The 13597-nt window shown below is 38.4% G+C and overlaps 1 protein-coding gene across 1 annotated transcript in view; it reads right to left on the bottom strand.

Moving 5' to 3' along the window:
* vash2 (vasohibin 2) overlaps window positions 1–13597 on the bottom strand; it is a 31610-nt gene that overhangs the window by 13049 nt on the left and 4964 nt on the right. Inside the window, exons 2-5 of the mRNA XM_088909627.1 lie at window positions 8217–8305; window positions 6989–7045; window positions 6033–6107; window positions 326–707 (exon numbers count right to left, since the gene is read on the bottom strand). Coding sequence (XP_088765753.1) covers window positions 326–707; window positions 6033–6107; window positions 6989–7045; window positions 8217–8305 — 603 coding nt within the window. The remainder of the gene's footprint in view (window positions 1–325; window positions 708–6032; window positions 6108–6988; window positions 7046–8216; window positions 8306–13597) is intronic.

The raw sequence follows: 13597 nt of genomic DNA, 5'->3' as shown, positions 1-13597 counted from the left end.
AAGCTAAGGAGAGCTCATGCACTGGCAAATAAGCATCTACAGAGACAAGATCTTAATTTGCTGCCAGATTTGCTTTCATTAAAACCAATAAGTCACAGCTTTTGTAGTTCTAAAGTTCATCTGCTATGCTAATATTCAATAATGGACATGAATGTGCAAGAAACAAAACTGCTTTTCTCTGGTGGGGAAAATGAAAACATGACAACTGCAGTTTTGGAGTTTACATATAACCAAAGTTCAACAGAACCATCAAAGCCACTCCTGAAAAATGTCCCACAAATTCACAGCTCTCTCTATTTTTCTCCAGTGGCAAAGTCTCACTGACCTTCATCCTCATGTCCCTGGCATGCTTCTCCAGCTCCTTGCGCATGTCCTCCCGGCTCACCTTGCTGGAATTGAGCACCAGATACTTCCACTCGATGGGCTGGAAGACGTGGGGGTCGTGAGGCACGTAGAGGCCGATCTTCACCTTCTTGACCGTGTGCAGGTAGCGCCGGTAGGACTCCTCGAAATCGAAGACTAACTCGGACAGCGTGCGGAAGACCAGGGGCTTGTCCATCAGGTCAGCCCGCCGGCTCATGCCCAGAGAACCATAGCGCCCGTTGCAGTACACGCCCAGCACCACGTGGTGGAAATAGTTCCCTGAGAACTGCGTCTTGAAGCTGATGGGGAAGCGCTCCACAGACGTCAGTCCATTGGTCAGGTAGCTGTCAGTTCCTCGGGGTTAAGGGTTTCATAAACCTTCTTCTGTGCGTGAGGATCAATCGACTGAACAGCATGGACAATAAGAACACTGTACCAGCAACTAAAGAATTGTAAAATGAGAAACTGAATTAAGTAAAAAGGATGCAATATTCATTCTGTATACATTAAAGATCTGGCTTCTGAAATCTTATGATTGCAGTTTGAGAGGTGGTCATGAAAGTTACTGGGATTGACTATTGTTATGACAATCAAATTGAATACTGTATTAGCTTCAGATAGTCTTGATTATTAATAATATGAATTCTCAGTCCTGGTTCTGTTGGTTTTGTGCCCCTTGGCCCTATAATCACCACTGCTAACTGGTGCCTGTAATTGATATGCATGCTTGTTTAGGTTTTTGTGCACCCAGGCCTCGGCTTCAGAAGATGTTGCTCCCTTATGTCCACTCGTCATAACTGCTCATTGTATGATAAATGGACATAGGTAGGAATGATAAGAAGTATCTGACATATAGACAGGGAGTATGCACTTTTGCTTAAATCCAGTGAGCCACATTTTAATTAACACTCCTGAATGAGGACAATTATGAAACGCATTAATACGTTGGGATTTCACCGACACCAACTACAAATCCCATTCACCTTTTTAAGAAATGAAAATGAAATGAAAATAAATTACTCATATGGAAAATGAAATCAATTTGCGTGCACTTAGGAGCTCAGCTAGTGCAGCAGAGATAACCAAGTCCTGAGTACAAGCTCCAATCTATGCCAGACTGAGGCGTTTCACAATCTCTGAAGTCCAGAAATGGAACACTGCTAACTAGCTCCCTAAAAATCTCCTAAAATACAAGTATCAGATCAAGCTTACATTGTTAAATGTTCAAGTAAGCAAGGTGCCCTTTACACGCAAGTGCCAGAATCAATCAACTAAAGAATTCAATCAATAAAAGGTCTTGGGAGTCAAGTGAGAGTGTTCTAATTAACCCTGAACTTCAATGCTGACTTACCAAGAACCTGACATTCATATTAAAATGAGACATTCAGTCATGTATGGTCATAATTTCAACATTCTCCTAGATTTAAACGTTAAACCCTCACACTCATAACTATCCCACAGTGCATTTATACATTACATAATTCATTGGACTAATACACGTCTTGTATGTTTTTTTCCCCCAGAAAGTAAGTGCAGTTCTGACAAAGAATGAAGTATTGATTCCTGAGGCAATCTTATCTATATACTGTATATAGATTACTATACATTGCAGGAACATCTACTTTATATCAAACATTTATTCTATTGATTAAATTTATTCCAATGGTCATGTCTTCTTAATCTTTCAGATATAAAATACAAATAACTATAAAATAAGCAACATACTATTTTTAGCATTTTTAACTGCATTTTTTAAATCTTAATTATACTTGTGTGTACAAGCTTGTCACACCCTAATAATCTTCTAAGGATAGATTTGCCATTGTGTTGAACTCTCCACACCGACATTGGTGAACCATGACAAGCCAAAAATATAGATCCCAAAGCCTTGTCAATAAGATTATTACTGCAAATCAATAAGACAAAAGATTTTTGAAAAGAAAAACATTCAGGCTGCATTCATTTGAAAGCCATTGAATTGCACATCTAGGAGCTGCCTGGTGCTCCCTTTCATTTAGGCGAAGCGGTGGCTCTGTGGCTAAGGATCTGCGCCTGTGGCCGGAAGGATGCCGGTTCGTATCCCGCGGCCAGCAGAGGAATCCTGGGCCCCTTAGCAAGGCCATTAACCCCAGCTGCTCCAGGGGCGCTGTACAACAGCTGACCCTGCGCTCTGACCCCAGGCTTCTCTCTCCCTGTCTGTGAGTCTCACGGAGAGCAAGCTGGGGTATGCGAAAAGAAATTCCTAATGCAAGAAATTGTATAGGGCTAATAAAGTGATCTTATCTTTGTTCTGTGTCTGAAACCTGATTAAATACCTGCTCTGGGAGTGAGCTTTTGTAAGAAGCATAATTAAAGCAAAAATGTATTGGGTTTGTGATGAAACATCACCTCTAACACAAGAATATACCAAGAGCAACAGCCATTTTATTACAACCCAGCGGCTTCTTAAACTTCATCTCAGCAACACGAGACAGGGGTCATGTGTGTTGTCTTTTCCTAACTGGCACAGGTTTCCAGGAGAAAGAGGGATTAAAAAACAATTTGCTACTCTTAAGGGGGAGTGTTAAAATAATTTGAAATCTTTTGGTCTTTGAGCAAGACTATCTCATGTTACACTCACATAGAATGGTGATTCCAGACAGAAGGCCTTCAACTTTCCTTATTCACTTCTTGTCCTTTTCACTGCCTTCCCTGCATATCAACAATTTGAGACCGTAACAGCAATAGCTCCTCTGCAATTTTGAATAACCATCTGTTCATCGAGCTGAAGCCATGCTCCACAGAACCCCTTCCCCCACAGAGACTCCAAATGGATGCCTTAGTGTACTGACTTCCAGATCTCTCTATTACACCATGCTCATTAAATAATTATACCAAAGAAAGAATGCACAGTAAGATAAGGAAGAGCCACATGTGCAAGTATACAGCTGTTATGAATACTGCATTTCAGGAGACAATGGAAAGCACAAAACGGTAGCTTTTTCTTCCTCTTTATGTAGTCAGCACAAGACATTTTAAGTCTAAAAACGTAACGCCTAAGTCTATGTGCACAAGTGTGATACAGTCTTCTGTGGGTAGGTTTAGCACCACATGGAAATAAAACTTCACATAGATAATTGTTACCCTACAAATAAGGCTATTCCCTGGCCTTCAAAGTTGTCATTTCCTGCAATGCATCTGTATAAACACACGGCCAGTCAGGGAGACCACTGAGTATTTTCACTATTATTCTGCACATATTCACTTGATTTGTAATTTTTTTATGCTTGATGCCATCATTGCCATAGCATACACCTAGAATTACCAAATTCATTTAAAAAAAATTGAAGGAGTCAGTCTGGTTAAAATTTTAACCCATCCAATGTGAAGCTGTCTGATGAAAACCAATGGGGACCTCAATCATCTTTTAAAAATGTTAGACTATGACAAAGCACAGAAGGCTGATAATTACAACTACATTTTAACATTGAGCTGCTACAGGTAATTTAAATTCACATTTCCTAATATGCAGTAAGAATTCCTATTTCACTTATTACCCTTTTAAATAATGATCAAGTTACTGTGCACTCTCTTGAGGGGCAGGCAAGTACACCGTGAAGGTTAGCTTGCCTAATCACATGGAATAAAACAGGAACTCTGAAGAGAAGGATACATATTCTGACACACTCACATGAGAAATCTCAGTTCTGAGAGAGGTCAGAGCTCTCTTCGGTAATGCGTTGTAGCTCTATTTCTCTGAGAAAGCATAGAGTTGAGTGATGATTTTAGGACTTCTAAAGTTCATCTGCTCCTCTGCTATTCATTCCTGATCCTGGAGTGCTGCTGGGTCTTCTGTATTACATTCCACCCTGATGACTTCATTTACATTGATTGTTCACTTAGCTGATTCATATTAGTTCTGGTCTTTACTCAATTGAGGATTGTGAGTTACCTAAAAAACTGGTACTGGTACGCTTTGGGCCCTGGAGTGAATATCACTGATCCACTACCTTTGAAACCATATCAATTCAGTGGTAATTTTAATTTCAATCAATCAAATTTTTATCTTGTACTGCCGTTCGCAAACAGTTTCCACAGAGTCCATTACAGAAATGTGTACAGCAGATGTTTTAGGTTCAGATATCATAAACCAACCATTTGGCAAACAAACTCCCAAAGGGACAAAATTAATCTTTGGCATCCAAGGCTCCATACATTTCAGTTTGCCATAGAGGGTCCAGAAAATTGGCAACCTAATGCCATTTAAAACAACTTTTATAATCAAACTTTCAACTTTAGATCATCAACCCTATTTGATCTAAATATTTGAGAGTATATAAAAGAAACGGCAACAAATGTAACTCTGTTAGAGCATTTGTGATGAGGTTGGTGATTAAGCAGTAAGACGGCAAAAACAGCTGTCTCAAAATGCAGCAGCTGTGAGTAACCCTGTTAGTCACTGCTATCAAATTGCATATGATTTGACTGAACTGCATCACAATACATACAGAATGGTAATCAATGTGTAAGTGTGAATGGTGGAACAGAGATCTAAAGAGTTGGAATTCTAATCTGCCAAGCAAGGGCTATGTTACCTGGAAGCAATGGAGTAGCCACGGAAACGATCTTGAAACTGCATGGACTAGAAGGCCAAAATAATTGAAAATGTCTTTATATATTAAAAGGATCTTGAGGGTTTAAACCCTTCTACTTTCAAAGCAAGTAAAATAGCACTACATGTTTCCAGTTCATTCTTCAAAACAAAATCTGGTTATTTTGTGGGAATGTGCTGTGGGACGTCTCTTGCACAGAGATGAAGAGTGCATCTGTGAAGTCAGATGAGGTAGTGCCTATTGTAAAGAAGATTGGCTCACAATTGACATCTACGCCTCATGAAATATTCACAATTTATGTGCAGGGTCGAGTGGTTGGATACCGATTTACACTCGACACACCATCTGTTTCAATTCTCAGAAAAGGTTGGGATATAAAGATACCAAATTTAAATTATAACTTTTAAATTATTCATCTGTTTTTGTAAACATCACAGCAGACAGCAGTGCAGAAACCTAAATATGTAGTTCTGACCTATATAAAACTTATTCAAATATTAATGCTGTAGAAAATCAGTAGTAGATACAGTAGTGAGTATAGTCTTAAATATGAACTGAAAATGCAAACCATGATAGTAACTTCAACAGAAAAGTCCCAACAATGCAATGATATTCAACAAGTCAGTAATCAGTGTCAGTTCAGAAACAAATGTCTCATGCTTGCAGATTTAATATTCTGACTCTTGGTTTCCTAGCAACCAAGAAGCCTGTCACGGGATGTAGACTAAGTGGATAACATCTACCAAATCCGATCGGATTTTCATTCAATTTAGAAGCTGTACCAAGAAAGTACTCTCCCCTTTGAAAACTTGTGGCTTCTACAAAATGAGTTCATGGTAGAAGCCTTTCTATTTTACAACAGCAAAACTTACCTTTCACCAGAAATGAGCATTATAAGTCCAGCACAGAAGAGGCTGTAAAGGTTTGTCCTGAGCCATATAAAATAATCAGTGAAATATATGGTTACAGAAAATGACATATGCATAAGAATGACATATGCATAGATTTGGCCAACAGTCCATTTTCTAACCGTTTATCTAATTTAGAGTCACAAGCAACAGACACAAGGAAGGATACATTCCAAGAATAACAGCTTCAAGGCATTTAATTGGGAGGGATTCTCTGGTCATCTCTCTTGCAGTCTCCATTAACCTGGAAAAATAATAGAAATGTGATTGTGAATAAAAACATACCACTGTTCGCAATATTTAGTTGTTTAAAAAATGACTCAAAAGATACATAGATCCTAACTATTGACACAATTTATTGAACTTGTGGGCTTGCCAAGTTGGTGTTAAATGAACACTTAAGGAAAAGATGACATTACAGGGCTGTTGACAACACACTTAAGCAGCTTTTTAAAGCTGTTATTCCTTGAGATTAAACAAAGCAGTTAACATGCAGCAATAAGATCACTACAAGCAAGTACTGGAACACTGCATTCGTGTGATTTTTTTATATATTATTTTATATTTAGACATTCTTGCTTAAAATTTTATTTTCACACAGGGAGGCCATTTACGTGTTAGGAGCCATCTTAGTTGGAAGTTACAAGAGATACAGGTTTCCTACGAACAATGTTTGAATGATTTGCTATATTGTAATTCATTGTGAATAGGGGCATCAGTTTAGCAGACAGATCAGACAGATGGACAATAACTGATATAATCAAATCATGGGGCACTGTCAGTTGTGATTTTCACACATTCATTCATTATGGCTTGGCAACAAACGAGGAGCTCAATTAAAATGAGACTTGAAATTACTCCTTTCCCTCCAGATTTTCTTTCAATGTGCCACTCCTAGATAAACGACAGAACTTCATGTGCCTAAGAACAAAATGAAAATGCTTACAACCAGGGAAAACCTCTTATTTTAAAGATTTCACAATCAAATATTTGGAGTAGTACCTATCAAACTGAATCCCTTAATGCTGTTCGGATTAGGGTTTCCCTACTATAGAAAATTTGCACTGCCAGTGAAACCAATACATTTGATAAGAGAGATGAATGCACTGAAAAGGCCTTACTCACCCACTGAGAGGTCTCGTCTTTCTAATCTCAAAGAACTGCGTACCTGTGTGGTTGTATCTGTCAGCAGAAAAGCTAAGGAAATGAAATACATCGGGAAGCAAGCCATTTTACTGCCAATTTCACAGGGTCTCAGTTCTAAAAGTTCCATTAGAGTGCCTCTCCAAAGTATTCAGACCCTTGCAGTTTTCACATTTTGTTGCTTTAAAGTTTGCAGTCATGATACTTTTAAAGTAGCAACTATTTTTTCATAAAAATTATACTCTATACAAGTTACACTCTACACATTCAAAGCAAAAAATGAAGGACAATTATGGAAAAAGGAAAAAGATAAGAATGGATACTCAAACCTTTGCAGTGACAAACCTAAATGTAAGTGCACAAAATTAGCATAAAGAGCCACACAATTAGCTGAGTAACCTGTCTGTGTGCAAACCTGATTTTACAATACCATGCAAGGTTTCATGTTTGCAGAGCATGTAAGGTAAGCCTTAAGAAGACAATTATGTCACCAAACCATTTCTGGCAATATAATCAATGACAACAGAAAAATCCGATTTCTGGAGATTATTATTTTAATTATTTAGCTCACATACAAATTGGAGGTAAACTTCCTATAAAAGATTAAACCTCTGCACTAGGACTAGATTTTTTGGTTTTCACTTCTGATATTGGAACTTTTGTAGAAAAATAATTTTAAAATTGAGTTTTGCAAAACTTAGTAAAAGAGATTAAATGTGAATACCGTAAGTTGTGAGTTAAGGACAGCAGTGTGGCACAGTCGTTAGGGATTAGTAACTGGAAGGCTGTGGCTTCAAAATCCCAACTGAAACACCACTTTTATAACCTTGACCGAGGTACCTCACCCAAACTGTTCCAGTAAAAACCCCAGCTGTATCACGTTTCTTGGCACAAAACCAAAACAAATTAGGAAAAGGACAAAATGAAGCAGGGCTATGCATGAAATGTTCATGAAACTGACTAGAGGGAGTCGGTGAAGGGTCAATTTATTACACCACTGAATTTATCAAACATCAATGAGTCAATAGCCTTAAACTCCTAGTTATAAGAATTTGTCAAATTTGATAGCACCCAAATAAGCGAACTCCAAGCAATATATCAATTCAATCGAAATAAATTAAGGTATTCACACAAAATGCTTGCTTTTTCCTCAAAGTTCCATAATGGCCAGTCTAGAATGAACAGATGAGAAACAGTGCAAAAAGGATACTGCAGCATCTTCATGTAATTCTGGATGGCCTGCAGCCAGTCTGGGACAGACATAGACGGCTTGAAGTTCGGTACCGATGGCACAGGAGTCTGCAAGAAAAGAAGGACTCCAGTAACTCTTTGCTCCATGGACACAAGCAGAACTTTAAATCATCTGAACATCTGCTTAGGTACTTGGGAAATTAGTAGTAAATTCTTGCTCAGTGTAGCATCTCAGACCACAAATGGTGTGCCAAGCTTATTTACTGGTATCACTGTCAAATAAGCATAGTTTAACAGATAATATAATTACACTGAGATTAATTAATAACATGGTTTAAGTGGGAGATTGGCAATACTGAGTTCTGTTGCTATATATACATGCACAATGAATTACACGGTGCCTATATACAGTACAGTATTTTCAAAGTAACACATTTAAAGTGTAAAGAAGATTTTTTTTTTCCTTTTCAGGCTGTTAGACCACAAACTGTGTTACTTTGGACAGGGTGTGTAGACTTTCTGCAGGCACTGTATATTCTAAAACCTAGAGACTCGTCGAAACAGTGGCTAAAAAAAAAAAGGTTAGAAGAAACCAACAGGAATGATTCCAGTATCTCATTGCAAACGCATCACTCTGAGCAAGAAAAATCAGTTTTGATGGAAGATATCAGAACACAAATAAACCAGTTACTGGAAAAAAAATATTTTAATGTTATTAAAGCAACTTCGCCAGGGTGATGATGAGTGTTACAACAGCACAGCACCAGAAACACATTCAGTGCTAACACACTTTCCCAATATAGAACATCTCCCGATAATTCTATTCCTTCCCAACAGATGCTTCCTTTGGCTTGAGTGTCAGCTATTAGATTTAAATATTAACCATTTCCTTCCTCTGGCTGCATGCAATTTAACTGACATCCTGTAGACAGTAAACAGACTGGCAGGCTCCTGTGAAAACGGTGTCAAGCCTATGATTTCCTGTGAAGCACACAGCAGTGTAGGAAGCTCGTTTCAAGATACTATTTTTATGCAGCAAATGAAAGTGAATGTCTGAAATGTACCTGAGAGAGTGTTCCTTTTTTTTTTTTTACAGTTGTATGTATTATTCCAGGGTAGAGGGAGAGTCTCCACACTGATGATAATTTGTTTGTGGGATACTACATTATGTAAGAAAAACATGTTATGCTTCCCTCTAAAAAAACAATTAGAATTCTTTTACCCTTCTGATCAGGTTCTGTATTGTTTTATTTTTGAAGGATTTAAATAAACCTCTTTAAATCTCTGCACAATGCAGTTGATGTGAAGTGGAAAGACTTTTTTTTTTTACAGGATACCTTCTAGGAGCAAGTTTTACACAAGTGGAAACCAGATGAAAGTGCACTGGCGATAGGGAGAACAGAAGGCACTTCTTTACCTAAAGGGTTGTGGGAGTGTGAAATAAACTACACAGTCATGTGGTAGAAATCTGTTCTAGAGAAGTCTGTAAAGCAGTTTAAAGTGCAGAAAAAGTGTACAAACAAATCACAAATTTAAAAAAAAATGAGGAGACAGAGGTGAAGCAGTGCATTGGTTAAAGCTCTGCACGGTGAAGATTCAGGCCTGGATCAAGTCCCTGTTCTGCTAGGGATTCAGTTTTACCGAGGAAGGTTACTGAACCTTCTCTAAGATATAACTGAAAAAAATCAGAAGGAGCACAGAAGGAGAAAAACAATAGTAGACGAAGGAACCTTCAATGTGGATATATCATGTTTCCTTCTCTACACCACTCTCTAAGCATTGTAGAAGTGTGGTTAAGATCTGCAAATCTATGAGCTTTTCATGAAGACACGAGATTTCTTACTTCCTATGTATTATCATGCTTTGGGTCACATCACACTCAGCAGGTAACAAGGAGTGAATCAACGGGACACAAGGTCTTATGTTCTCCAAGACCACATAAGAAAGCATCAGAATCAAAAAGGTTAATCATTTGTTTGCTTAATAAATGAAGGGGAAAGTAGTGGTTTACTTCTAGAGTGGTCCAACAGACAATGGTGATACATGCCGTTTCCCCAAAGGATAGTATACAACCACTGGGTATAGTGTCTTTGGACAGACACTGTTGGTCTAACCTTGAATGAGGTACTTCACACCAGTTGTTCCAGTCCACCCAGTTATGAAAATGGGAACTAGAGTTGCTGAGGGGTAATTTCATGCAATGCACCAGCAACCCATCTGGGAGCCACATCTCTCTAGTCCACTAAATGCTGCAGAAACCTCCATGTGCTCTGACCCAGTGAACCAGTGTGGCTTCTGAAGACATCCATTGAATTGTTAAAACCATTCAACTTATACAGCACCTACAAGATTTAATAATATGCCCAATGAGGTAGAAACACAAACCAGCTGTGATCATAAAACTAAACGATAATGCCTCTGCTTAAAATAATTTTAAAATTGTTCAACTGCAATCCAAATAGCATCACACAGAGCAAAGTCAAATTTCATTAATATATTATAAAGAAAGAGGCTTCATCTTTGAAACAAGGACATGAAACCCAGGGTGGCAAGAAACACTTGCCCCCACTTCCTGCAAAGTTGCTACTCTACAAGTAGTCTTTTTTTAAGTAACGGACAATTAAGTAAAAAGTATAGCACATTCAGATTTGTGTAAATTCTGTTCTAGCCATCTCACGGTTTATGGAGATCCATACTTTTGTCGAACATCTATGAAGCACTAACTGCCTAATCATGATGTGCCACGTTACTAATTTATGTCTTCCATGTGTTACCTCTTTCCATACCCCAGGGAAACAGGAAACCTCCGGGGCCTTTATATAGTTCCACTGCACTTTCAAAGAGCTGGATTATTATTCATTGTAGATTTATTTTGGTAGGAATTTTCTTTTAGCAGTATGTAGAAGTGTAAATAAATGTAACCCTGGGTTTTTCTGGAATTCATTATAATAATAATAATAATTGCTTACACTTATATAGCGCTTTTCTGGACACTCCACTCAAAGCGCTTTACAGGTAATGTGGACTCCCCATTTATGACAAATGACTTTGCCCTGTGCAATGCTATATTGATTACAGTGCAAGATTGCTTGTATTGTTTTTAAATTTATAGAACTCATTCTATTAAAGATGTTTTTGTTCACATTTCATTGGCAGTATGAAACGGAGGGCACTTTACATGTACAGTATATAAAACATACAATATCTGTGTAAAGATAGAAGCAGAAGTTCATACACGAATGGTTTCCAAATTAATTACAGTAACTGAAAACAGGCTTCTTTCGGCAGAATGTGAACTAATTTATCAAACCTGGACTAAGATACAAAAAAAAAAAATCAAGAGATTTTAAAATAAATCACAGAACAAGAATAGAAAGTTCTACAACAGAATACCTGCGATTTGTTTTAACTGTTAAGCATCAGTCCAGTATAGTTTAATTTTGTATTCTTAATTCCCAATCGACAAAGTCTGCTCCTCTGCAGTTAACGAGACTCAAAGAGGCGAGACAGACACTCTACAGAGATGAGAACAGCACTGAACTTTAGCCTGATGGTGCTGTGCACTATAATTTAGATTAATAGCATCTGGGGGAAAAAAAATCTCAGTTTCCATTACAGAACACATTAAATATTATCATCTTCAGATGGGAAACTTCAGTGGAGCACAACTGCTGAGCACATTTGAGTTTTTGATACCTCAGCATTCCTTTGAGCTATAAATGGTTTAAACACGGGCTCATACATTTGGACTGCCATTTGCAGCACAAGTGTTAACCCCAGGCACTGCCCAGTGATATCCTTGTATTTCTTTTGGGGTCTCCGGCTGTTTGGAATGTGAGTCTCTGCACTTGTTTCAGGGCTAGAAGTAGATGGCATGTCAGTGCTGGAGGTCATATCCATGTCCTTTTGAGCTATGATCTAAAGCAAGGGTATACATTACCCAAGGCAAATCGCTAAAATCAGAGAATGACATACTGGATGAACAACAGCCTGACCAGGCACATTTTGTTCAGAGCCAAATTTGACTGTGATATTTGATCAAACCGCCACTATATACAGTGGTTCACTTAGCAAAACAGATACCACTTATTCGCAGTTGGTTCACTTGGATCCTGTCCCATGTGACCATATGCACTGTAAAAAAAAACAACAGATTCATGGATGGTTCACATGGTTCTGTGGCATAATGCGTCAGCTGGTAACACTGGAGAAAGCCGTAACACTGGAGTAGTCTCTTATTAAAAGAAACGGGCATGTCTGCATGATTTTCGCACAACAAGCACAAGTCTCGTTTCTCTCTTGTTGCCCTCTTCCCTGTGGATCCCCCAGTCATTAGCTCACACCCAAGAGACAAATATTTCCTGCAGTAGAAAGGCTCTCTTGCGTTTCACAAATACAAAACTAGCCCTCTGAAACAAATCCATAATTAGCTGGGTGAATACTAATTTAATTCTCTCTGAATGGGTTGAAATTACTCTTGCCACCAAGAGATTACTCCATTTTAAACACACAAGTTAGGAACCTGTTAATTAATCAAGTACACTGGATGTTGCTGACCCCATCATTTAACTGTGGTTTATTTCAAACAATACCTCAAGATTATAGGCTCCATTTGCATGAATACAACATATACCTCTGACCGGTGCATATCATTAAACACATAAAATACTCCTGTGGGGTCTTAAGGGACTGGCTTTCCTGCAGTTCCCACAGGAGAATCCAGAACCCCAACTCCCATCCCCAAACACGGCAAGTCCAGCAGCTCCAAAGCTACAGAAGGATCTCCCTGCCAATATCAGATCTCTCAGCAAGGCAGTCAGCACTTTCAAAAGCCCCGTCTTAAAACCCATTTACACTATATATATATATGTGTGTGCAATCTGACCGCGTCATGATACTGTGTGCAAGACATGCTGGCATGAATGCATCAGGAACACGAGTGCTGGGGTCCCAAATGACCCAAATGAGTACATTTCAAACTACAATAACAGTAAAATGTACACAGTAACTTGTAAAACCTCCAAACTACATCACAAAATTGATGGAATTTCCAGGTACGTGCGGCGCCAAGTTCTGCTATTCAGAACTAGGCAACAAAACTCCCATTGATGTGTGCCACATTATAAACAAGTAGGCTTGTGAATACATCTTTTAAACCAATTGAAATATTGCTTTTGATTTTGAGACGTTTTGCCAATAAATACTACTTACTTGTTAACTCTGCATGCACATTACATTGGAACACTTCTGTGGTGAAATGTCTGCTGCACAACCTGTATTTATACGCTTGTACATCACATTACATTATTCATTATGGAGACTAGTGAACAGGAAGGGCATCACATTCCAGTTCATGGGAACTTGAATGTGAGTTGCGTTAACATGGTGACTTACAGTGCT

The sequence above is a fragment of the Atractosteus spatula genome, chromosome 2 (genome assembly GCF_055471065.1).
Source record: "Atractosteus spatula isolate fAtrSpa1 chromosome 2, fAtrSpa1.hap1, whole genome shotgun sequence".
Classification (NCBI taxonomy): Eukaryota; Metazoa; Chordata; class Actinopteri; order Semionotiformes; family Lepisosteidae; genus Atractosteus; species Atractosteus spatula.
This window is presented reverse-complemented; position numbering and strand designations above follow the sequence as displayed.